The sequence below is a fragment of the Canis lupus genome, chromosome 1 (assembly GCF_003254725.2).
Source record: "Canis lupus dingo isolate Sandy chromosome 1, ASM325472v2, whole genome shotgun sequence".
Classification (NCBI taxonomy): domain Eukaryota; kingdom Metazoa; phylum Chordata; class Mammalia; order Carnivora; family Canidae; genus Canis; species Canis lupus.
In genome coordinates this window covers 98,108,032-98,132,686 of record NC_064243.1, presented here as the reverse complement: position 1 = coordinate 98,132,686, position 24,655 = coordinate 98,108,032, and the positions used below count along the sequence as shown (strand labels likewise).

Below are 24,655 nucleotides of genomic sequence, written 5' to 3'. Positions count from 1 at the left end.
ACTGAAGACCTGGCTGCGGGGGCCCTGAGTGCCAGTGAGCCCACACGGGTAGTTACACGTTTGTGGGAGGTCGGCTTGGTTCTCCACATGTCACAGCAGAGATAGTTCTTGAGCTGATGCACAGCCACCCCTTCTCGGTGTCGCCCAGATGAGGCCAGCCATCGTCAAATTCATTTTCATGCTCGGTGCTGTTGAAAACCCCACAGCGGGGCCTGGTCTGCGGACGTGCACCTCTCGCTCCCGCACTGGCGCCAACTTTCTGGGACTTGGGCTGCTGCTCCTTGTGCCGTGGTGCCCCCAGAGCTCTGTGCTGGGCTTCCCCATGGCCACCTGAGCCGCCTCGGCCTCTTGCCAGCGCCCTGGCTGCCGTCTGTCCACCTACATGGCTTCGGGCCTCGCATAAGTCCATTCCTGGCATCACTGTCCCACAGGCCCAGAGCCCCCACAGAGACCTGCCTGGACCCCCTGCCCTGCGTGGCTGGTGCAGCGCCCTGGCTTTGTGTGCACTAGGGCTGGGCCACCAGGCCTCCCTCTCCTGTAAGGCTCTGTGGAGGCCCTGCTTCTCCTCCATTGCTTACATTAAAGAAAATTCTTTTCGGTCACCTTGTGCACATAACAAGGGTGTGAACCGGCCCTTGGGGAGGAGTTAGGGCACCACATGGAGCTCCGTGTCCATCCTGTTTGACAGAGTCTGTTCAGGTGGGAGATGGGGGAGCGCTGGAAAGGGCACATACTTCCAGTGTCACCGAGCACAAGAACCAGAGTGGCCTCTGCGACCCGAGGTTGTTTCTGTCTGTATGGGGCTAAGACCCCACTGGAGACAGAGACGTGGGCTGGGGCGGGCCTAGCATTCTCCCGGGCGGAGGCAGCGGCAGTGTGAGAGTTTCTGTGTTCTCCACATCCTTTGCCCTCACATCACAGCCTCCTCCTCATCCAGCTCCTGAGAAGAATGTGATTCTTGGTGGATTTTTTCCGCCAGCCTCCCCAGAGACCTTCCTGGAGCTTCGTTTCCCCCAAAGTGGGTGACAACAGGCATAAGATGGGGTCCTGGAGTCTGTGCCAGGCAGGGCCGCCTGCCCACCTGATGCAGGCATGATCCGGGTCTGTGTTTTCACGTTCTGGAAGCCCGTGTCTTCTGATTGAAACATGGGCCCTACAGACATTTAATGTGTTCTGTCCAAGCATTTCTTTCTTTTATTTTTTTAAACAGTTCTATCAAGAAAATTCCAGGGGACTTTCTGGTTTTGATGAACTAAATGCTGTTTTATTCATGTTACGAGGTACACTGCGCATCCTACTTCATTACGGTTCACTTCCTATTTTCTCTGTTCCGGAGAGGAGTAGAACGAGAAGCTTTTTCAGAATGTTCAGATAATAAGTACCTAAGGAATAGCAGAATTTACACCTTTCAGTATGTGTATAAAAGGCAGTGTCTGTATCATAAACGCATTTTTCTAAATTTATTGCACCGCGTCAGGTGTAATTGTTTGTGCTGGCAGACCTATCCACGGGGGATGAGAAACAAAACAGCACAGCTGCAATTTAGTGTAATCTATTTAAAATACATGTTCTTCCCTCTCCTTGAACAATCTGTCCAAAAGGCTGTCGGTTCATGTGGGACTCCGCCTGTACGGATTCCCATTCTCCGAGCGGGAATCAGTAGTTTCTTTGTTCGTCGCCATGGGAACAAACCAGCCTATCCCCAGCGGCTGTCAGGTCTCGCAGGGCAGTGCGGGGTGGCTCAGCGGAACTTGGTCGCTGAGCGGGCTGGCGCGCTGCAGTCCCGTGCTGTCCCCGCAGCCCAGCCATGCAGGACCTGCCCCGGCGGTGCTCCGCCCTGCCCTTCCTCAGCTCCTTCCTCCAGGGCCGCCGGCACTCGTCTTCGGACCCCATCCTGCAGCAGGACCGGCGTGGCTCGGCCGCCCAGACGCTGTCCTCATCCTCTCTCCAGGTGATGGTGGCCGTGGCCTCAGTCAGCTGTGCCGAAGGAAACCCAGCCTGCCTCCAGAGAAAAAGTAAAGCACAGCTTTGAGTTTAAATTCAGACTGTTGACGGTTAATTCTCCGTTGTTCTTTCTACTCTCTTGTGCTAAGAGCTTCAGTGGACATGTACTAGCAGATAAAGGGATTAAATGTATTGTGCTTTTGCATTTAAAAATGTAATTTTTGAAAAAAGTCATCCCCTTGTTAAGAGATCTGCTTTTACTGTTTCTTCCTCTTCATTACCAATGTGACAGGTGGAGATTATTGTGTGTGGAAGCCTTTTCTGTATTAAGAGACCGTGCACTCAGATGAAAAGGAAACGGTTTTACTTCTGACAAAATGACAGAAATGTAGCACCGGCTTGTCATCTACAATCCTGAGATAACACAGAAGCTGTTTCTGGTGTTACTGTTCCATTTGGAGAGTGGAATCTTGAGTCCTTCCTCCCTTGTATGTTCTAGGAAACTCAGGACGTCCAACACCAAAGTACACGAAAGTCGGAGAGCGCTTACGGCATGTGATTCCCGGACACATGGCCTGCTCCATGGCGTGTGGTGGCAGAGCGTGCAAGTATGAAAACCCTGCCCGCTGGAGTGAGCAGGAGCAAGCCATTAAGGGGGTCTACTCGTCGTGGTAAGTGACCCTGTGGGTGTGCAGCAGGCAGTGGCTGTGGAGGAGGCCGCGTGTGGGTGTGAAGTCAGAGCACCACACCTCCGCCTGGCCTGCAGCATGATGAGCTGTGTGATCTCAGCATGCCAAGCCTCATCTGTAAAACAGAAATAATAAAACCAACCTGTAGGGCTTTTATTGATGAAATGATGTACGTAACGTATCTTAAAGAAATGATAACAAGATAGCTCTTGTTATCATTTATTGTTAAGATATCTTCTCAAGTTGCTAGAAATAACGTGTTCAGCTACACATTTGAGAAGGCAGGAGGTAATTACATGTTTTGTCCCTTTCACACGGGTACATATTAGCCCCGTTTTTCTTTTGTTCCCGTCTTCTGTATGAAAGGGCACGCTTACACGCAAGTACACTGTCCGTGTGCCTCAGTACACAGTGGAACGCCTTGTGGGCTCAGCACAGGGTAAGATGCTGCATGGTTTGTGGTGTGCAGATGCGACCTGCCTTTCAGAGGGCTTGGTTTCCCTCTTCTCCTTATTAATAGTAAACTATTGAGTAGGCCTCTTTTGATATAGTGATATCTCTGACAGATTCTGATCATCAAGCCATGTTACCTTTGAAACCCGCTGAGAGGAATTTGGGGTTTAAAGAACACTAGTGGTGGATCATTTCCTGCAGTGAAAATCCATTTCCAAACTAGACTTTTGTCAGCTGGCCTCCCTAACCTGCAGCTGGGGCTTTTTCACACAGGCCTGGCTGGCACGTGTGTGGTGACAGAGTCGGGATCTGCTGTTGCTACTGTTCCCCACAGATCACAGTCTGGTCTGAAGACTGTTGTGCGAAAGCAAGTGCTGTGCCTCGGTTCAGTCAGACCACAGGTCTCCAATAACGCAGCTTGAGATCACAGTGATGTTTTTGGGTCATTGTTGACTAAACATCTGAGTCTTTTTCACCTCCTGCGCTTTCACAGCACTTCTCTCCTTGTCTCCATATAAGTGCTACTGAATTTGGGGGGGCCCCCATCAAATTTCAGGGCTTGCCCCCGTGGGGAGGCATGATGTCTTTTGGGATCGTGCTCTGCTCAGCTGATGTCTCCGTCACTCCTTGGGCTCCTGTGACCCACTGCTCCTGACAGACTGCCTGGCATATCTGTCACCAGAGCCCTTGTGTGTGGGGGGTGGCGGCTGTCTGTTGGGCCTCTGCCCGTCTATCCTCAGGCCAGGCACTGTGCTAGACACTATCAAACTTATCATCTTCATAAGGCTCCTGAAAAGTAGCCATGGTTAGTGTCATTGTACTGATGAAGGAACTGGGGTCCAGAGTAACCTACTACCCAGCTAGACATAGAAAATCCAGCACTTGAAACCAGGCCCAGTGGACTGCCAAGCCCATATGTTCTGCTGAATTACAACAACTCAGCATTTATTCATAACCACACGCCAGAATTTGTGCTAAAGATTTCACACCCACATGGTATTGAATGCTCATGCCAACCCGGCGAGGCGGGCGTTATCACTGCTTAACACCATCAGTAACCAAGGGGCAGAGTTATTTTGGCTGCAGAACGAGGGGCATCTACCAGGCCCTCCAGAGTCTCATGAGAGTCCTTGGAAATATGCTGCCAGAGTCCACAGATACTTTACATGCTGGGGTTTTTTTCAGGGATTCAGGTTTCTTAGAGCCCTCATCAGGGTGCAAAATTGAAGCCAGAACCTATATAAGAAAATTGTTCTAGGGGCACCTGCGTGGCTCAGGGCTGAGTGCCTTCAGCTCAGGTGGTGATCCTGGGGTCCTGGGATCAAGTCCCACATCGGTCTCCCCACAGGGAGCCTGCTTCTCCCTCTGCCTGTGTCTCTGCCTTTCTCTCTGTGTCTCGAATGAATGAATGAATGAATGAATGAATGAAAAGAAAATTGTTCTAGAGTTGTTAACATCGTAGAAAAAATAGGGACTTGATATCTCATTCTCTTAGTTCTTAGAGCTAGAACCTTCCAGGTTTTTGCATCTCATCAGCCCCTGCTCCTTTCTAGGGTCACTGAGAATATCCTGGCCATGGCTCGCCCATCCACCGAGCTCCTGGAGAAGTATCACCTCATTGAGCAATTCCAGAGGTAAAGGCCATGTTGCTGACACGCTTGCTAAGCCAACTTGAGTTTTCTCATCCATTGCTTTTGGCTTCAAATAAACAATAGCTGCTTATTTCAACTAGGAAATTGAGGTTTGGAGAGTGATTAATAATGTTTATTATTGCCAAAAATGGGTTGGTTTTTTTAAAACCCTAGCTCTCAATGTGATGACTTTTTTCTTTTCTCCTGTAAGCCATGGCATAAAAACAATCATCAACCTGCAGCGCCCTGGTGAACATGCCAGCTGTGGGAACCCTCTGGAACAGGAAAGCGGCTTCACGTACCTTCCTGAAGCTTTCATGGAGGCTGGCAGTGAGTGTTCCACCTCCCCTCCATGAGTCACCAAGAACAGTACCCAGACTCGTCAGCTCACAGGGTGATAGAATGACCGCTTTCTGCGGGGGCAGGGGCGGGCTCCCCACAGAGAAGATGAGCGCTGATTCCAAATAATGCCACCATTCTTCTCTAGTGCTGCTGCTCAAAGTACAGGATTGCTTTTGTCTGTGGGAGGGATCCTGGGAGGAGCCCTGTCAAGACAATGTCCTCATTCGCTACCCTAACAGTGCCCTGGACCATCCCAGAGTACTTTCTGCTTCACACAGGCACCATGCAGGTGCAGTGAGCACCCACTTGCCTGGATCACACAGCATGTGCATGGCAACGGGATTGGAACACAGGACTAACTCATGCTTTTATTGCTGTCCAGCTCTGCTCCCGGGTGGAAATCAGGGGTTCTTTAGGTGACAGTCCCAGAAGCTCCAGTCTTGGGAGCCTAGGGATGGAGTCAGGACCAGGCTGGAAAGGACCAGCCCTGGCCACTTTGGGGACTTGTTTTTAAGAAACGTGTATCTAGCTTTTTTGTCTCCCCTGGATGGAAAATCTGTATGTCCCCACCTATGCCACTTATCAGTCCTTCAGACACATCTCCGTGCTTACACAACATGCCCTGCCTTCCCTCCGTAGCTGAGTGATTTGGGCAAAGGTCATGGGCTTTATTAATTTCCAATCCTGTTTCATCTTAATTCTCTCTGGCTGAGTTTTAGCAGGCAATGTCTTAGGTAATATAGAAGGTGCTTTGTAAGAAGTGTTGTTAACAATGAACTTGCTGGAAATGTAAAAAGCCTATTATTTTAGGCCTATGCATCCAGTTCAATCCATGTGCCTTACAGCTTTACACTTCTCATGACTTCACTCACTCTCTTCAAATGGCTATGCAAGGATATCTCCTGTATGTTGATTGTTTTTTCCTGTTTTCTTATTTTCATCATCCAGTTTATTTCTACAATTTTGGATGGAAGGATTATGGTGTAGCATCGCTTACCACCATCTTAGATATGGTGAAGGTGATGACATTTGCCTTACAAGAAGGAAAAGTAGCTGTCCATTGTCATGCAGGGCTTGGTCGAACAGGTAAATTCTAGGAAGTGGGCTTATTGTCTTATAACATATTTAAATATGTAAAGAATAATATTTCATAACTCTAGAAGATAAATATTTTTCAGAATCCAATCAATGTTTTGAAGTCAAATGGTAGGAGCTACAGAAAATTTGAAATGTCTTAAACAGTTTCAGTGACCATTTTTTTGTGAGAGTATTTTTGAGAGATTTAGGCCTGAAAACTCCTCATATTTAGTAAACAGATGGGTTTCCACAGCTCACTAAATGACCACTCTGGTTTTTCTTCAAAGGAAAAAACCCCAGCACATTATTTTAATGAGTAATGTCTTTTAAAAATGTAATTTTCCTTAACCAAAGTAATGACAATAGAAAGCATTGTCTCACTTTGTGTGTTCTAAGCATTTTACACGCACTGGTTAAGTCTTCAGCAACAATGTGACTTTTGAAGGAGGTTAAATAATTTGCTACGTTAGTAAGTGGCAGAGCCAAGATTTAAATTCATGGCTGGAAGGATTATATTTGCGAAGAGAGTCTATCTGTGCCTAAAATTACAAATAAAAATAAATTATTTTACTTAAAAATGCAGCAAATGTCAATGCAGTGCTGATACTGACACAAAAATAAATACCATAGGATTAGATTATTAGTTGTCTTCGGGTCCAACCAGACATCCAAGCTCAGCACTGTCCATGGGTCCCTGGGTACCTGCCTCCAGGTCTCCTACCTACTGGCAAGGGCATTCAGGTGAGGACTCAACCCCGCCTAGAACATCAGCTCTTAGGGTCCAGCCAAGGCCTCACTGTTCCTGGGGGTTCTGTACGATCGCACTGCAGTCTCCATACTTACTCTGAAGTGCCGTGTCCCAGTGAGAAAGATTTCTAGGTCACTGCCCCTACTAAGAGCCATGCAGTTTGCAGAAGTCCTGATTTTCATCTATGACGTGATTGACAGACTTAGTGAACCATACAGATGTCTTCTGACTTGCCTTTTACCCTCCTATTAGTTAACTATCAGTTGGATTAATTATTTATCACCAATTATGTTATTCATTTTAATTTAATATTAGTTAACAAGAATAATGATGTCTATAACGTTAAGGTTGTTGTTTCTTTTAATAAGTATTTATAAAGTTATGTCTTGGTCTGGAGAAAACTATTAGTGCAGACAAAACTCCAGAAATAGACTGTTATTGTGAATAATTCCCAGAGAAAATACACCCAAAAAGGAAGAATGCCAGGCTGGGAATGTGGCAACAGGTGATGGCAAAGATGGCAGGAGTGGGAAGTAAGTGTGAGCCAGGGCAGGTAGTAGAGTGGACTATGCTCGCTCCTTATATTCCTTAGACCCTCTTCAACGGGGTAAAAGTGTTCCTGCTGTACTTCCGGCTCTGAACTGCTCTTAGAATATTCCATCCAGTCAGTCCATAACTCTGCCTGGACCTTCCCCTCACCCACACTCTCTCCCTCATCCCCCTACTCTCCTTCATCCCCCCACCGCACTCTCTCCCTTGTCCCCTCACCTACATGCTCTCCCTCGTCCCTTCACCCACTCTTTCCCTCATCCCCCCACCACATGCTCTCCCCCATCCCCTCACCACATGCTCTCCCCATCCCCTCACCCACATGCTCTCCCTCATCCCCTCACCACAGTCTCTCCCTCATCCCCTCACCCACATGCTCTCCCTCATCCCCTCACCACACTCTCTCTCCCATACCCTCACCAACACTTTCCCTCTCAGGGTACAGAGATGAGTGTGGATTCTCAGTCATGGGGAGAAATGACCTATAGACAGGGGAATAAACACTTGCACAAGAAGTCAGTAAGTTATAACTGTCCTTAAAATGTTCCTTTATATGATTTACCACATATTCAAAATTTAAATCTCGAAGAGTGATAAGTTATATGTGTTTTCATACCCATCCTCTGTTTTCATACCCATCTTCTCTTTCCTTCTAGGTGTTTTAATAGCATGTTACTTAGTTTTTGCAACAAGAATGACTGCTGACCAAGCAATTATATTTGTTCGGGCAAAGCGGCCCAATTCCATACAAACTCGAGGACAACTGCTGTGTGTGAGGGAATTTACTCAGTTTCTGATTCCTCTTCGCAATATATTCTCTTGCTGTGACCCCAAAGCACACGCTGTTACTCTAGCGCAGTATCTCATTCGCCAGCGGCATCTGCTTCATGGTTATGAGGCCCGACTTCTGAAACACATTCCCAAAATTATCCACCTCATTTGCAAATTGCTCCTGGACTTAGCCGAGAATAGGCCAGTGGTGACAGAAGAGGTGGCCGAAGTGCCCAGCCTGTCTGCCGAAATTGAAAAGACGGTTTCTGAGATGATCACCCTGCAGCTGGATAAAGAGTTGCTGCAGCAGGGCAGCGACGTGTCAGATTCCTTCCCCCCAACCGCGGTGGCCACAGACTTTGAGAATCAGGATGTGATTCTTTCCAGCGAGCAAGAGATTGACCCTCTTTGGAAGAGGCGGAATGTCGAGTGCCTTCAGCCCCTGACTCACCTGAAAAGGCAATTCAGCTACAGCGACTCAGATTTAAAGCGGGCTGAGTCGCTTCTGGAGCATGGCAGTGCTCCGTGGACAGGACCTGCCCCGGCCTTGCTTGGCCATGACCCCGAGCAGCAGAAGCCCATAAGCCACTGGCACACCCCTCAGTCTCCGCAGCTTGATCCAAGTAAGGAAACGCTGGTCCGAAATACGTTCTCTTTCTGGAATCAGGCTAAATTTGGAGGCCTGGAAGGACTCAAAGATGAGGGGGCACCGGTTTTCCATAAGGAGACTATGGCAAAGGTTCCGCGGAGCAGAACCTTCTCTTCAGGTGTTTCAGGTTCATACAATCCTGGGGAACCAGCTCTACCGGACCGTGCAGATATTGCCAAGGAGCCAGGCTGTTCTCTGCAGCAAGTGCCCCGCTGTCAGTGCAAAACTCCTGCTGGCTGCTGCTCTGACCCTTCCCGCAGCCCTGTGTCTTGTGGCTTCAGCCCCAAAGCACCCTTCTCGGCTGGACACACTCAAGTCCCCAACAGCAAAGATCTGCCCACAGATGCTCCAAACACTGCTTTGCAGTCTGAATTGAGTGTCGAAGCCAGGAGAATACTGGCAGCCAAAGCCCTGGCAAGTTTAAATGAATGTGCAGAAAAGGAGGAGGTGAAAAGGAAGGTAGAAATGTGGCAGGTACTTGTATTTCATTTAATTGTGTTTGTGTGGGAAATACATATGGCAGAGCAAAAATGTAATACATGTTACCAAATTCAAGGGTTACAGGAGTTTGAAGACCTGTTGGTGTAATACCTAACTTTTGAATTTCGGGTTTCTTGATCTCTGTGTGAAAGTGCTCGATGTTTAGCACTTAGCGGGGTCCTTGGAGCAGGGCATTGATACCAATGCCTGTGGCAGCTTTCTACTTTCCCACTGGGTGCATGGACGGACAGACCACAGCACACAGCTTTAGGAACTGATGTGAGCATCTCTAACCTGAGTCTGATAGGGAGCCATGCTTGGAGAACCACTGACCAAGTGAAATCAGAGAAAATTCTTTTCCAAAGCATCAATCCAAGTGTTGAGTGAGGTCAGAACACGTGACGGATGCTGTCAAAGATATTATTTATGTAGAGAGAGTGAGAGGAGTGTGGGGGGAGGGGCAGTGGGAGAGAGAGGAGCACAGAGCCTGACCTGGGGCTCAATCTCATGACACTGAGATCATGACCTGCCCCAAAATGGAGACAGATCCTTTACTTACTGAGCCGCCCATGTGCCTAGTACATTAGTTTTACCTAAGATTGTGTCTTCAGGGCCATTTCTTGGCTTTTGCTTAAATTAGAACGTGAAATTTTATTTTTTTTTAAGATTTTATTTATTCATGAGAGACCCAGAGAGAGAGGCAGAGACACAGGCAGAGGGAGAAGTAGGCTCCATGCAGGGAGCCCGACGTGGGACTCGATCCTGGGTCCCCAGGATCAGGCCCTGGACTGAAGGTGGTGCTAAACCTCTGAGCCACCCGGGCTGCCCAGAACGTGAAATTTTAAATTTTAACCCTTTTTATGGTGTATTTTCATTAGAAACACAGTCTTCAATCGGTTGTGCTCTTTGCCCTGAATGAGCAGCTGGTGTAGACAAAAGGCAGGCCTTAACACCTAGTTACCAGAGACTAGTCAACTGCCCAAATGTGCGGCTGACCTGGGGAGGCCTGGTTCAGTGAAGTCTAGACTTGTTAGCCCATCATCTCCCACAAATTATTTGTGTGGCTGCTCCTCTGTAGTTTACATAAATTAAGCAAGGCCAATACATGTTCCAGGAGGGTCAGAACCTTCCAGATACAGAGGTGGGAATACTAGCCACAGAGCCTTGCACCCAGTCCCAGCTGTGGGGCTGCAGAGCATGTGCATGCTGCAAGTCAGAACTGCAGGTGTTTGCTGAGCCAATGGTTAAATGTAGTGACTTCTTACTCCAAAGTGAACAAGCCTTTGGGTCAGTCAGCCTCGATCTGTGAGGACATGTGGCTGGCCCCCTCCCTCCCAGGTCAGCCTAGCATGGTGGACTGTTGCAGCACTTCACACACAAAAGCATTCCGGGGGTGAACATGACACTTTTGTTTGGATAGGCTTGCCCTTTATTTCACTTTCTGGATTTTGTTATATGCCTTTGAGCAATAAAACATAGCTGAGTTCTGGAAAAAGCCCAGTGAACTGTGATTTGGGCAGCACAGTGCAGCCTGTTCCTGTGCTGGACCCTCTCGCCTGCTACGTTGCAGGGACCCGTAGGGCAGAGGATACCCCAAGATCCTTCGTGAATCTTCACAGTCCACATGAGTTAAGTATCACAGATAGGAAAGCCAAGGGTCGGGGGGTCAAGACACATGCTCAAGGTCACATGGCCCGAATGTGTATGACCCGTGGGGAACAGGGCCTCCACACAACTAAACATAGTGGCTTCTTTATGAAATAATAAAGAGGAACCAGAGGATCCCAGAGCCAAGGACCCTGGCGGGGGCAGGAGTACCACATCTGGACTCATGCACAACCTAGGGAATGAAAGCTGTCTGCCCTGTTGTGCTTTGGGCTCCTGGGTAAGCACCCTCTTCCCTGCACCCACACACCTGCCATCAGGGTCTCACTACAGGTGTTGTAGGAATCGAGTAGGTTATGTGCTACCGGCTGTCCTAAGTCTTGTGAAAATACCAGAGGCATGAATGAACAAATGTGCAAGGATTGCGCTTGCTGCATACGCTGTATTTACTAGCACATACATCTGAGCCCCATCAGAAGTTAAAATTCTTCCTGCTTTTCCCTGGTCTCTTCACAGCAAACTGTTAGGGGCTCCTGTTTAACCCCCAGCACGTGGCATGTGGGCAAGGCCAGCTTGCCCCGCCCCGTCCAGTCTCAGGGTGTGGGGCTGGCTGCATCCAGGCCTGCAGGGGACTCTGAAAAGGTGGGTGAGAGAGCTGTGTCTGCCGCAGCTGCCCGCCATTCAGCAGTTTTCTGGGGCACACTTGGAAGTTTTAGCTTTTCCTCATTCTGGGGTAACCTGAAAATGTTGTCTTATTTGTGCTATGTCATCCACCATTCTATATCATCGCAGTACGTATTTCTGTTTTGTCCCAAGGAACCTAAAAGGAAGGCTCCCTCTTCCTGAGCAGCATCTATGGTTTCAGAGCGGGGCAGAGAGCTGAGCTTTTGGGCCAGCCAGTCCCTCTCTCAGCGGCTTTAGCACACCCACGGGGCTGCGGCCAGCTTCATAGACGGAAACCGAGGCTCGGAGAGACTCAGCATCTCAGCCCTGTGTGGCGGATGGGGGGCGGTGTGTGTCTCAGGGCCCGAGACCTTCACTCATGGACAGGATGAGGGCCTTCAGACCTCAGCGTGTGCTGCCTCCCTGTCCCCCCATCCCTCCCCCATCCCTCCTCAGCATCATTGCCCCCCCCACTTCCTCCCTCTCCCTCCCCCACCTCCCTTCCCTCATCCACCCCTGCCCCTCTGCCTTGCTCCCCCTCCTCCCCTTCCTCTTCCCCTCCCCTCCCACCCCTCCCCCACTTTTCTCTTTCTTCCCTTCTTTTTAGAAAGAACTGAATTCCCGAGATGGAGCTTGGGAAAGAATATGCGGCGAAAGGGACCCTTTTGTCCTGTGCAGTCTAATGTGGTCCTGGGTGGAGCAGCTGAAGGAGCCTGTGATCACCAAAGAGGATGTGGACACACTGGTTGCCAGCCGTGCAGATGCCGCAGAAGCGCTGTTTCTATTAGAGAAGGTAAGGAGACTGTCTGGCGAAGTTAGCTGAGGCCCTCAGTGTGGGCTTTACGTGCAGAATCCCACATCTGGGTCTAATGTACATGTTTCCAAGCTAAGAAATGCAAGCCAGCGTCACACGTAGGAGCTGTGAACCAGACGGGGAGAATGCCTGTATCCCCAGCAGCACCACGAACATGGCGAGGGCTTTCCATCAGACTTCTCTGCATTTGTTACCTGGGCTTGGACAACTGTCCGCTTCAATCACACATAGACCCAGACGCACATGCATGCACACCTTGAGAGTCCCTTCTGTAGGCTGCCCTCCCAGCCCCTGGGTGAGGGGCTGGGGGCGGAGGTCACCCCAGGGGTGGCCAGGCCCTCACCAGGTCATGATTTCCGTTGTCCCCTTCATTCATCAACGTGGCCTGGACAGGGCGAGGCCCCGTCTTACAGGAAAGGCCAGCAGCATGTGTCAGCAGGACGCAACCCCCAGTGGCTCCGGCACACAGCTCACACCCACCCATCATGGGGCTCCTGCCGCACCTGGCCCTCCTCCCCTGCAGCCCCACTCTAGGATATTCACATTCCCCCGCCAGCCATCCCTGTGGCAATCACTTGTGCTTGCTGGGTTCTCCTCATTTCTGAGTACGCCCTCATGGTAGATCTTCAGGAGCCAAGTCAGTGGCTCTGTGGGGAGCATACTGGGTGCACATGGGCTCCAGCGCAAAGTGTCTCCCTGTCTCCTGTAGAGCGAACAGCCCCTGGGAGTCCAGTCGGGCACGTTCCTTGGGGACCCTCCCTGTTAGGTTCCAGTGGGCGCACTGGGAGAGCACCCCATCCCTCTGCAGCTCCTGCCGCAGGCATGCGCGTGCTGACGCGGGTCCCCACTACATGTCCCCGTCCCCGTCCTGCTGTCCCGCCAAGGCATGTCAGCATCCACCACCTGAACTCAAGCAGTTTTGTCCAGAGATGAGTGGATTCTCTCTCATCAGCTCCCTGCAAGGAAGACATTTGACTGGAAATTACACTTATATTCATTTTCAGTTATACTTGGTGTCATGATGGAGCAGCTTTGATTTTTACCTCCTTGAAAGCTTGTCAGACAGTGTTAACACCGCATGGGAACAGCACCAGAGCCCTTGGGTAGACAGTTGGGTGTTTGAGGTGACGCAGCCTGGTCCCACTCCAGCACCCAGCTCCACAGTGGCTTTGAGTCTATGTCTTGAGGCATTTTCCAAACCATTTGTTTGATTGTGATTTCTGCCAGCACAGGGCCAACACCAGACCATCCTGTGCGTGCTACACTGCGTAGTGAGCCTGCAGGCAGTGCCCGCGGACGTGGAGGAGGCCATCCTCGCCCGTGCCATTAAAGCCTTCACCAAGGTAAGTCCCACGCTGCCGGCCACAGGTTGTAAACCAGAATCCAGGGTCTCCCACCTGCTCTGAAATAAAACCTTCTGCATGTTTTTCTGTAACAGAAGCGTGTTTAACATTTCTCAAACATAGTTGTAGACTTTGGCCAAAAAATACTTGTTTCTCAATACTGATATATTGGAAAAAGCTTAACTGTGGGTTTTTGAAGGAGAACATGGGGAACAAAGAGCTTTCAGATGGAAATAATTGGATGTTGAGAAAAATCTTGAAAATCATGTGCCAGGCAGGAGTCAGAGAATGTTTTCTGGCCAAGCCCATCCTCTTTGGGCCTCCACAGGTAACCGGCCACTGAGAACCCAGCATCCAGCATCGATGACCCAGTGCCTGGCCCCGGTTGGGCAGAAAGTAAAAAAAAAGAAAAATCTACGCACAGCCTTCAGGCTTGCAGCCTCTGTTCTGGCTGAAGGGAGAACCGGGGCCGTGTCAAGGAGGAGAGCTCCCCTCACCCCTTCAGTCTGGTTACTCTCACAGGGAATGTGACCCTGTGATGAAGCCCAGTTTTTCAGCCTCGGTGTCCGCGGTAAATGGTAGCAACGATGCCTGATGCCCCATATGATGGTGCGCGCTCCCCACGGCCTCCCCCTGCACACTCTGAAGTGCGGCCTAACCCGCTTCCCATTCCATCTCCAGAGCTTTGCGGCCTCTTGGTTTCTTCCCAACAGTTTCCAGACCAGTGGCTCAGACCCACAGTGCATGGTCCTTTGCACCTCACGTTTATGTCTTCACAGACCATGAGGCCACCTGCCCTTGGGGGGGGTGGCAGTTGGGTGCTTAGCAATGTGGACAATTCAAACCATTATTACCGTTAATGAGAAGCTTTTGCAGATAGGTTAGGCGATATAATGAAATTTCTGAATGTAACTGAAAAAAATCCTTAGTGTTGGTTTCTCCTAATGTGGTAGGAACTCTCTGCAGTTTCTGTTGGCCTTTTAGGGGAATCCTGATGGAAAGTTAAACACAGTTGTTCCAAACCCAGCTTTGGAATGGTTGAGGGATTTTCATGGCTCCGTCTTCAGGTGCGTAGTCCCATGAGTGGAGGCCCTGACCACCCATCCTCATGCTGGGTCCACTCTTTTAGGAAGGATGTCCCGTGCCCCTTGGGCCAGAGCTCTCCAGGCTTGCCGTAGCCCCTCAACAGACAGTGGGGTCACCTGTGCCCAGGGAGGTCACCCAGGATGCAAAGCCCCTGCTGTACCACCCCACCTGGCAACCCTCACCTCTGGGGTATGGGGGCCTCCAAGGGCCAGGGCAGCCACGTGATTGTGACATACACGCTGCCCGGATCCTAGAATTATTTGTGTTTGACCTGGCTGTCTTGTGTCCATACACGTGTTAGCCAGGCTGGAGCCTCTGCGGGCCCTCCTGGGGAGCCACATGTTCTGTGGGAGGGGGAGAGAGGGGACGGGGAAGAGGTGTGGGAATCGCTCTGGGCCTCTGTCCTATCATCACTCGACCCTGCAGCCCACTGAGCTTGGGCAAACAGCCCAAATACATGGACACAGTATGTCCCAGGAAAGGGCAAGGACACTAAGGCCCGTGGATGTTTTCTCCGTGGCAGACGGACACATGGGACTCTCACATTTACCACTCAAGAAACCCTAAGGTGGCGGCTATTGTGGTGTGCCTGGGACAGAGGGCGGGTGTGAGCAGGGCAGCCCCTACAGCAGTGAGGACGCCTCCCCTCGTGTCCATTCCCAGCCCCCCCACCCCCCACGAGTAGTTAGGCTCCAGATTCAGAGCTCTGCCCTCTGGCGGTTGGCGGTCTCTGAGTGTGCACATCGAACAGGAGATCCAGAAGGGCAGTATTGACAGGATTGGCATTTCTATTGTGGTCTCTCAATTAAAATTAATGTGTACACCATGTTGTGGGTGCTGTTTTATTGTATAGAATTGTGTTGTAAGTCAGGTTTTTCTCCATTCCCCCTTTCTTTTCACCCAAAATCAGCTAATTATAATTCTGTTACGGTTGGTGTCCTGAGTCTATGTGTTCTCTGTCAGCAGGTTGATTTTGACTCTGAAAATGGACCAGTGGTTTACGACACCCTGAAGAAAATTTTTAAACACACGCTGGAAGAAAACAGGAAAATGACAAAAGACGGACTTCAGTCTGGCGTTTAGTGCCACTTCACCCGTGGCGGACAGCTCGGACCCGGAGACGTAGGTGGCATTTCTGCACACAGGTGATCAGGTTGGAACCTGAAGCCACTTGGTCTCACAGCACTTTAATGTCAGATGCTCTTGGCTTGTGCTCAGAACACTCATTTCTGTTGGGAGCAATTATTTATTTTAAACTATCCGGGAGCTACATTTTTGTGTCAAAATTGCCATCATGTTGGTGCCACTTCCTTGTATTTATTTGACAGAATTAATATTCTTGTAAAAACATGTTAAGTATGTGGTGTTTACATCTTTATTCTTTTTGACATTTTGGAGCAAGTTGTAACTCTTCTTTCCGAAACAGTTATTTTGTCAGTGGAACCCTTGCTGGAGTTTTACCAAATAGGTCATTTTAGTAGTAAGATTTCAGTGGGGATCAGTACCCCTGAACCATGACCTACGGAAGTCACAAAGTGTCTTAAACTGTTTTGTATTTGTTAATAAGAAAGCTATTGACACAGCAGTTTTTAAGGAATTTTTTTTTAATTTGCAAGCTTTTTGTTTTTCTTTTTACAAATGTGTCAAAGGGTTTCAAAGTAATACTGTTTTTCAGAGCAATTTAGCTTTGTGTTGAAGGGTTGACTGAAGCGGTTGGGATTTTTACCGCAGGAGGTAGCCTTGCTCTTGAATAGACCTCCAGACCCCAGTGCCAACCTCTGCTGACACAGGAGGCAGGAACGTTTCCCAGAATGTCCAGCCTGACGCCCACCAAACAGCGTCTTCACAGAGGAAGGCCATGTGGGCAGCTGCTCGGAAGCAGTACTCCACAGGGAGGACCATCAGGTGGGGCAGGCTCTTTGCAGCAGCGTGACCACCAGCCCACACCTTCCACCGTCGTCTTGGGACCAGATCTTCAGCCATGCATCACTCTGAGAACTAGGATTCTTAAATTAAACATGCACATGTAGGCCATGATCACCCTACGGGCTCTAGATAAGAAACAAGTGAACTAGTTACTACCTACCTAGTAACTGCCTAACTAGTCTTTGTGAATCATACCAATGGTGGCTCAACCATTGAGCCGTTGAAGCCATGATGAATGTGAGCAGTGCCAGAGGCCATAAGAAGGTGATCATTTCTCCCAATAAATGAGATATTCATCTAACAAATTCCACGCTAAGGCTATGACCTAACTTTAGAGACAGAATTTGGGGGGAAGGAGGCTAACCATGGATGAGATGCCCCAACTCCTGCATCTCTGAATGAGGCACAGGCGCATCAGAAATGTTGTAGTCTTTCTCTGTCCTATGAACTCCAGTGGCAAATGAAGAATGCTGTTTCCTCCCACACTGTTTGAATTTCCTTAGGAAATCAGATCCAGTGAATTTTAATAAACTGGGTTGCCTGTTCTTGAAATTTCTCATTTTTAAGTGCCTGACACAGGAAAGAAGGTACATTATATCATTATATCCAAAGGTACATTATAAAAATATGTTTTTTACCCAAAAAGATGTTTACCGTCATTTCTGTAAGTCTCACATGGGCAGCTGCCAGCATGGCTCACTGGACAAATGGCTAATGGCCCAAGTGTCTGAGATGGTCTTGCACGGCTACGATGTGACTGCGGCAGTGCCAGCCCAAGGACAAGAGCTGATGGGAGAGAGAAATGAGGCTATTTGCAGGCTTTGTGTGCATTTGAATAAAAGTATGAAAAGAACAACATAGCCCTCATGCATGTTTAGCTTGGAGCTCTTGGGGTCCTGATGATACAGGTGTGATTGGCGATGGGATGAGCCTAACGGGCAGACAGGGTCATGGCCTGGACATCAGCCAGGCTCTGGTCATGCCGGACTCTGCTGGTGCAGGATGAGCAGGCAGGCTGGAGGGGAGAGGGGAGCTCTGGGGGGAGCAGGTGAAGGGAATCTTAAGGCTGCTGGGGTTCCCGCCTTCCTATTTTTGAGTGGATGAGTTCTCTGCAGCCCGAAGGATCGTTCTTCCAACCTGAAGAGCTTACAGGGTTGTGGGATTCAGCTCAATGGAAGCGTGAAGGGCAAGAGCACACGCACCCACACTGTGGCCATGCATGTGCATTGTCTAGAAGCACTGTTTGCCCTTGCCTGGGGGAGTCCCAGTCTGACTGACTCTGGACCATGCCCTCCTCCTTCCCGAAGCCGCCTGCCTGTGCACTACTGACAGAGTGCCCGCTGGGGACTATAGACCTTATCGGCACCGGGCTCCAGGGGGAGCTCTGTGGAGCACCGAGCTGTTCGTGACTGGGTGAAGGTACCTGCCTCCTCTGTCCTGCAGAGCCGGTGGGGCTGCCCTGCTACTGTCGCATGATCTCAGCGTATCTCACTTAAGAAGCACAGGATTTCCGGCCACTTACCAGTTTTCTCTCTCAGAGTTCATGGATGCCCTCTGCACCAAGTGCTGCTGGTTTTGAGATTGTTTTATCTGTTTGCAGAACTCATTCTATAGCCAGCTGCCCAGTCTTATCTCAAGAAGAGCATGTGCTTTCATCATGTCGGGGGCCCATGAAAAACCACGTGTCCAACTTCAATAAAATTTCTCTGTTTTCTCTCAAATGGAGGACACCTGCTCATGTGCTCGTGCGCTGTTTCAGCCAATTCTCTAGATGTCTAAAGAAATCTCCAGAGACAATATTGCTGCTGTAGACAACATGCATTCCCCAAGCTCCCGAGAGCTGAAGGTCCACAAGTAATTTCGGGGAGTGATTAAATCTGACAGTTTACTCAAGACATCTTTGTTCTTGTTGTTCCAGGTGAACAAGGATCGATATATTTTCAGTGCAAGTAAATCAAGAAGGACATTCCCTTTGGTGCTTTTTATTTTTATGAATAATGGCTCAAGAGTATCACCTTATCTAAAGGAGCCTATTTGGTGCTAGATGCATGAAAATCGTTTACAGATAACGTGGCCGGAGAAAAATTCAACTAATCCTATGATGCAGTCAGGCATTTTATTTTAGTTATGCCCCTAGGTGTGAGCTGGCCTCTGACTTGCCCGCCACTGACAGTGAACCTGTCTTGCAAGCCATCACGATGGATGCCCAAGCAGTGTAGCTCAGGGAAACCTTTGCTGTCAGCCGTTGTTTAAAACATCCAGTCATAAAACACAGTGTCCAAACCAGACTTTATGATCATCAGGCCCCATACGCTGGAAGTAAAAGTTTCGTGCATCCACGGTAATTTAGATCACAACAGAGGGCTATTATGTCCTCACTTCCTGGCTTTCTTGATGAAAATGAAAAGATGTTTTACCCTTCAGATTGCCTGTTTTGGGGAGAAGTTATATTTTTGGAGTAGTTTCCTGCTTACATGGCCGTTTAATTACAGCCTGAAAATAGTTCTTGGCTTTGACTTAGTGAGTTGCTTTCTCATTTTCTTTCTTCTCTTAAAAATAAAATTAAATTAAAAATACTCAGACACTGAATTAGACTGAACTATGTAGAATAAATAGCCTGCAGGTCAAAAATGATCAAATGTGGCCATTTCCTGTGGTTCAACCTAATATTAAATTTAATGCTCCTGAGGCCAGTAGGTGATACTTCCTGAATTATTTTAGCAGAGTTTAGATTAGATGATGAATTATTTTCTAAGACTATTCTCTGTGTTCACAGTGGCTTCAAAACAAGTAGGAGGGACCAATGTGAAACTCCTCCTCTTTCAGCAAGCAATGCCCTGCCTCCTCTGTGTGTGGCACTCTGCTGATGCTGGGGACACACCAGGTCATTTTTTCAGTCGTTTGTCTTCCATCGGGAGCCTAGTTTAGCACATGCTTGGAACTAATGCTGGAAGCCTCATTTTTTTCTAAAGATTTTATTTATTCATGAGAGACACGGAGAGAGAGGCAGAGACACAGAGGGAGAAGAAGGCTCCATGCAGGGAGCCCAATGTGGGACTCGATCCCAGGACCCCAGGATCATGCCCTAAGCCGAAGGCAGACGTTCAACTGCTAAGCCACCAGGAAGTCTGGAAGCCTGATTCTTAACACTGTCACTCACTTAATTCTGAGCATCCTTCAAAACTCAGCTCTGATTCCTTGGAACAGAGTATATTAAGTATAGTCAAATTCGGCTACATGACTATACAGTCCAAGGAGATGGAGGGATATTACAGGCTGAATTATATCCTGAAATTCATGTTGAAGTTCTAACCCCTGGTACCTAGAATGTGACTGTCTTTGAACATCAGATCATTGCAGATGTGATTAGTGAAGATGAGGTCACTGGGGTGGCCCTAATCCAACAAGACCCATGTCCCCATGAAGAAGAGGAAATGACACAGACACACATGGAGGGATGACCAGGTGAGGACACAGGGAGGACGGTGTCCACCTGCCAGGAGAGAGGCCTCGGGGGGCCGGCCTGCCTGAGCCTGGACCTTGGACTTCCTGCCTCCAGAGCTCTGAGAACATACATTTCTATTGTGTCATCCGGGGCCATGGTGTTTGTTGGAGCAGTCTGAGCTGACCCATGCACTCCGCAGTGCTTCCAATGTACCTGCTGTGTGCTTCTCTGTTGTGTCACCTCAAACAGCACATCCCTTGGTTTTGCTTGTTTCTTAACTCTATACAAATTGAAGAACACAATATATATTCTTCTGTGACTCACTCACGTCCAACACGTTCCTCACATTTATCTGTGTAGGTATATGTAGCGCTGTGGTTCCTGTGTGTTCACTGGGGTGTGGCAGCTCTTGTGTGGATGCCCCACAATTTGCCCCTTGACTTGTGATTGGCGTTTGGATGGTTTATATTTGTAGGTAAATATAAACATGTGGGGGCACAATAGGAAGTTTTTCTAGTCTGTGGAGCTGCGAGTGGAATTTATGGCTTCAGGGCACACACATGTCCAGTTTCCTTTTCAATGACAAGGTTTTTCTAAAACCTTGGTTGCATCCATTTATCATCCCAGCCGCGGTGAATGAGCGTTCCCATTGTTCAGTGGCCTTGCCAACACTTAGCACTTACTGCGTTCTTGGTTTCTGCTGAATTCCACTGGTGTGAGATGGTGTCCCGGTGAGTTTCATCATGTGTTCCGGGAGGTCATTTGTGTTTCCTCCCCTCTCCAGTGCTTGTGCACACATGTGACTGTCTCTCGGCACTTACACACATGATGCTCAGTTGGTTTTCTTTCTCCCCATCCGTGATCCTGCCACATGCCATGTAACTCCTGGCACAGAGCAGGGATCAACAATTGTGGGTAAAAGAAGGAAGATGGTGGAGGAAAAGAGGGGAGTGCTGTCCCCCTGAGATCAGGAAGAGCTTAGGGAGGGCTGCCCCACTCCTGTCCACATTATGCTAGAGGTTCTGGCTGGCGAGATCAGGCAGAAAAAACAAGTATGACGCATTCAGAGGAGAAAGTAAAACCATTTTTATTTCCAGACATGACTATCCATGTAAAAAAATCTGATGGAATCTACAGAAAAAACTATGACAACTATTACGTGAGTTTAGTGAAGTGGGGAGACACAAGATCAGTTCACCAAAACCCACTGAATCTCTACATAGCAATTAAGAATCTGAGGTTGAACAATGGCATTTACCAGAGCATCAAATGCTAAGGGATGAATCTGACAGAAAATGTGAGCCACCTGTTGTGTCCATTTCCAAGGGCCACAACGGATTATCACAGACTGGGGGGCTTCCAGCCACAGACTCCAGGGGAGGAGCCTCCCTGCCTCTTCCAGCTTCTGCCTCCATCTTCACACTGTCTTCTGTTTCTCTGTCCTCTGTGGAGCTCTAATAAGGACAGATTTAGGTCCATCTGGATAGGGATCCCTGGGTGGCGCAGCGGTTTAGCGCCTGCCTTTGGCCCAGGGCGCGATCCTGGAGACCCAGGATCAAATCCCACGTCAGGCTCCCGGTGCATGGAGCCTGCTTCTCCCTCTGCCTGTGTCTCTGCCTCTCTCTCTCTCTCACTGTGTGCCTATCATAAATAAATAAAAATTAAAAAAAAAAAAGGTCCATCTGGATAATCTGGGATGATCTCCTCTCGAGACCTTCAAGAACAACTGCAAAACTCTCCAAATAAACTCAAGTTCTGGGGATCCCTGGGTGGCTCAGCAGTTTAGTGCCTGCCTTTGGCCCAGGGTGCGATCCTGGAGTCCCAGGATCAAGTCCCACGTCAGGCTCCTGGCATGGAGCCTGCTTCCCCCTCCTCCTGTGCCTCTGCCCCCCCCCCCCCCGTCTCTCTATGTCTATCATAAATAAATAAATAAATCTTTTTAAAAAATTAACTCAAGTTCTCAGGCTCTGGGGATGAGGGCATGGATAGAATGGGGCAGGGGAAGATAAGTGGCATTCAACTCACTGCACCTGCACACTGAAAACAACAAAATATTTCCCAGAGAAATTTCAACAGACCTAAGAAGATGGAGAAATACACCCGTTCGTAAGTCAGAGGGGTCAGGATTATTAATATGTCTGTTTAGATTAACCTCTGGATTCCATATAATCCTAATCAAAGTCCAAGCAGGCTTTTCTTGTAGAGGTTGACAAACTGATCCTGAAGTTCATATGGAAAGACAGAGGATCCAGAACAGCCAAAAGAACTTTGGAAAAGAACACAATTGGCAAACTAATGCTACTTGATTTCAAGAATTATTAGAAAGCTACACTAACCAAAACTGTGCAGTACTCATACAAAGATAGGTAGGTGCATCAATGGGACAGGATAGTCCGGAGAGAAACCTACATGCATGTGGACACCCGAGTTTGGACAAAGATGAAAAGGCAATATGGAGAGAAGAGAGTCTTTAACAAACGGCACCAGAACAATTGCACATTCATATGCAAAATGACAACAATAATTAAAAACCCTTGGACTACCTACAAAAATCAACTTTTAAATGTAAAATTTTAAACTGTAAAATTTCTAAGAGAAAATATATGTGACCTTAGACTAATCAGAGATTTGTTGGATATGACACAACAAGTGTGGTCCATTAAAGAACAAGCTGATAAACTGGACTACATCAAGATTAAAAACTTCTGCTCTTCAAAGGACACTATTTAAAAAATTGAAGACAAGCCGCAGACTAGGAGAGACTCTTTGCAAAGCATGTATCTGATAAAGGACTATGTGAAACCTCTCAAAACTCAACAAGGTAAAAGAAAAGCAGCCCAAACTTATAAAAGTGCCAAAGATTCGAAGACACCACCAAAAATACAGAATTGGCAAATAAGTAAATGAAAAGATGCTAAGCATCTTTTATTGTGGAAAGGCAAATGAATCTGCACAGCAAAGGAAAATACCAACAGAACTAAAAGACAACCTACAGGATGGGAGAAGATATTTGTAAATGACATATCTGATAAATGGCTAGTATCTAAAATATATGAAGAACTTATACAACTTAACACCAAAAAATCAAATAATCTGATTTAAAAATGAGCGGAAGACAGGCACATGAAAAGATGCTCAACAACAGTTATCATCAAGGAAATGCAAATCAAAACCACAATGAGATACCACCTCACACCTGTCAGAATGGCTAAAATTAACCAATCAGGAAACACAAGTATTGGTGAGGGTGTGGAGAAAGGAAAACCTGGGTACACTGTTGGTGGGAATGTAAACTAGAGCAGCCACTATAGAAAACTGTGTGGAGGTGCCTCAAAAATTAAAAATATAACTACCTACAATCTAGCAATTGCACTACTAAGCATTTACCCAAAAAACACATCACTAATTCAAAGGGATGCATGCATTATCTACAATAGACAAATTCTGGAAAAAACTCAAATATCCATTGACAGATGAATGGTAAAGAAGATGTGGTCTATACAGACAATGGAATATTACTCAGCCATCAGAAAGGATGAAATCTTACCATGTGCCATGATCTGGATGGAGCTGGAGCATAGAATGCTAAGTGAGATAGAGAAAGACCAATACCACATGGTTTCACTGATGTGGAATTTAAGAAATGAAACAGACAAAGGAAAAAAGACAAACCAAGAAACAGACTCCTAAATGCAGAAAACACACTGCTGGTCATCAGAGGGGACATGGTTGGGGATGGGATGAGGGAGGTGATGTGAGGAAGTGTTGAATCACTGCAGTGTATGCTGCCACTCATATAACACCGTATGTTTACTGGAATTCACAGAAATGTGAATAAAAACCACAAGGCGATACCATGCACACCTTATAAAATGCTGAGAACGCAGAAGACGGAGGGCACTTGGTGTGGGTAGGGATCCGGAGACATGGGCACCGACTCAGGCTGCAAGTGGGGATGGAAAGCGGTACAGGTTTTGGAAAGCGGTCTGGCAGGGGCTTCAGGAGCGTGTGACCTGGACGTTCCATCCCTATACGTCCAAAACCAAACATATACGTCCTGACAAAAATTTGTCCAGGGGTGTTGACAGCAGCTGTGTGTGGACTAGCGAAACACTGCAAACAGCACAAGAGTCCGTGAACAGGAATCTGGAAAACCTCACGGTGCTGGATCCACACGTAGGATGCCACGCGGCCAACTCTCAGTGATTTGTACGGCGGCCGCAGTGACTCAGCCTCACGGTGCCGAGGGGAAGAAGCCAGGCGGAAGGCGGAGGCGCCATGTAACCCCTTGTACATAAAACTGGGGAATGTGGAGAACGTGTGCGGACCGCGCACAGATCTGGCCGCCCGGGGCCGGGGGAGGCCCCTGGGGAGATGCGCCCTTCGCGATGCTGACCGGCTGCTGGGTTCCCAGATGAAGTTCACGGCTTCCTGTCACAG

General features: G+C 48.3%; 1 protein-coding gene across 8 annotated transcripts in view; it reads left to right on the top strand.

The window, feature by feature from the left end:
- PTPDC1 (protein tyrosine phosphatase domain containing 1) overlaps window positions 1–17,630 on the top strand; it is a 59,592-nt gene extending 41,962 nt beyond the window's left edge. Inside the window, exons 1-10 of one of the 8 annotated variants that reach the window (XM_035701466.2) lie at window positions 1,729–2,015; window positions 2,444–2,615; window positions 4,640–4,720; window positions 4,929–5,047; window positions 6,008–6,145; window positions 8,090–9,327; window positions 12,209–12,394; window positions 13,648–13,758; window positions 14,743–14,825; window positions 15,811–16,002. In XM_035701466.2, the coding sequence (XP_035557359.1) occupies window positions 1,808–2,015; window positions 2,444–2,615; window positions 4,640–4,720; window positions 4,929–5,047; window positions 6,008–6,145; window positions 8,090–9,327; window positions 12,209–12,394; window positions 13,648–13,758; window positions 14,743–14,825; window positions 15,811–15,856 (2,382 nt within the window). In that variant the 5' untranslated portion in view covers window positions 1,729–1,807 and the 3' untranslated portion in view covers window positions 15,857–16,002. Of the gene's footprint in view, window positions 1–1,728; window positions 2,016–2,443; window positions 2,616–4,639; window positions 4,721–4,928; window positions 5,048–6,007; window positions 6,146–8,089; window positions 9,328–12,208; window positions 12,395–13,642; window positions 13,759–14,742; window positions 14,826–15,807 lie in introns of those variants that run through there. The other 7 variants (XM_035701469.2, XR_003126863.3, XR_003126862.3 and 4 more) reach the window with 7 other exon arrangements.
- The last annotated feature ends 7,025 nt before the right edge of the window (window positions 17,631–24,655 follow it).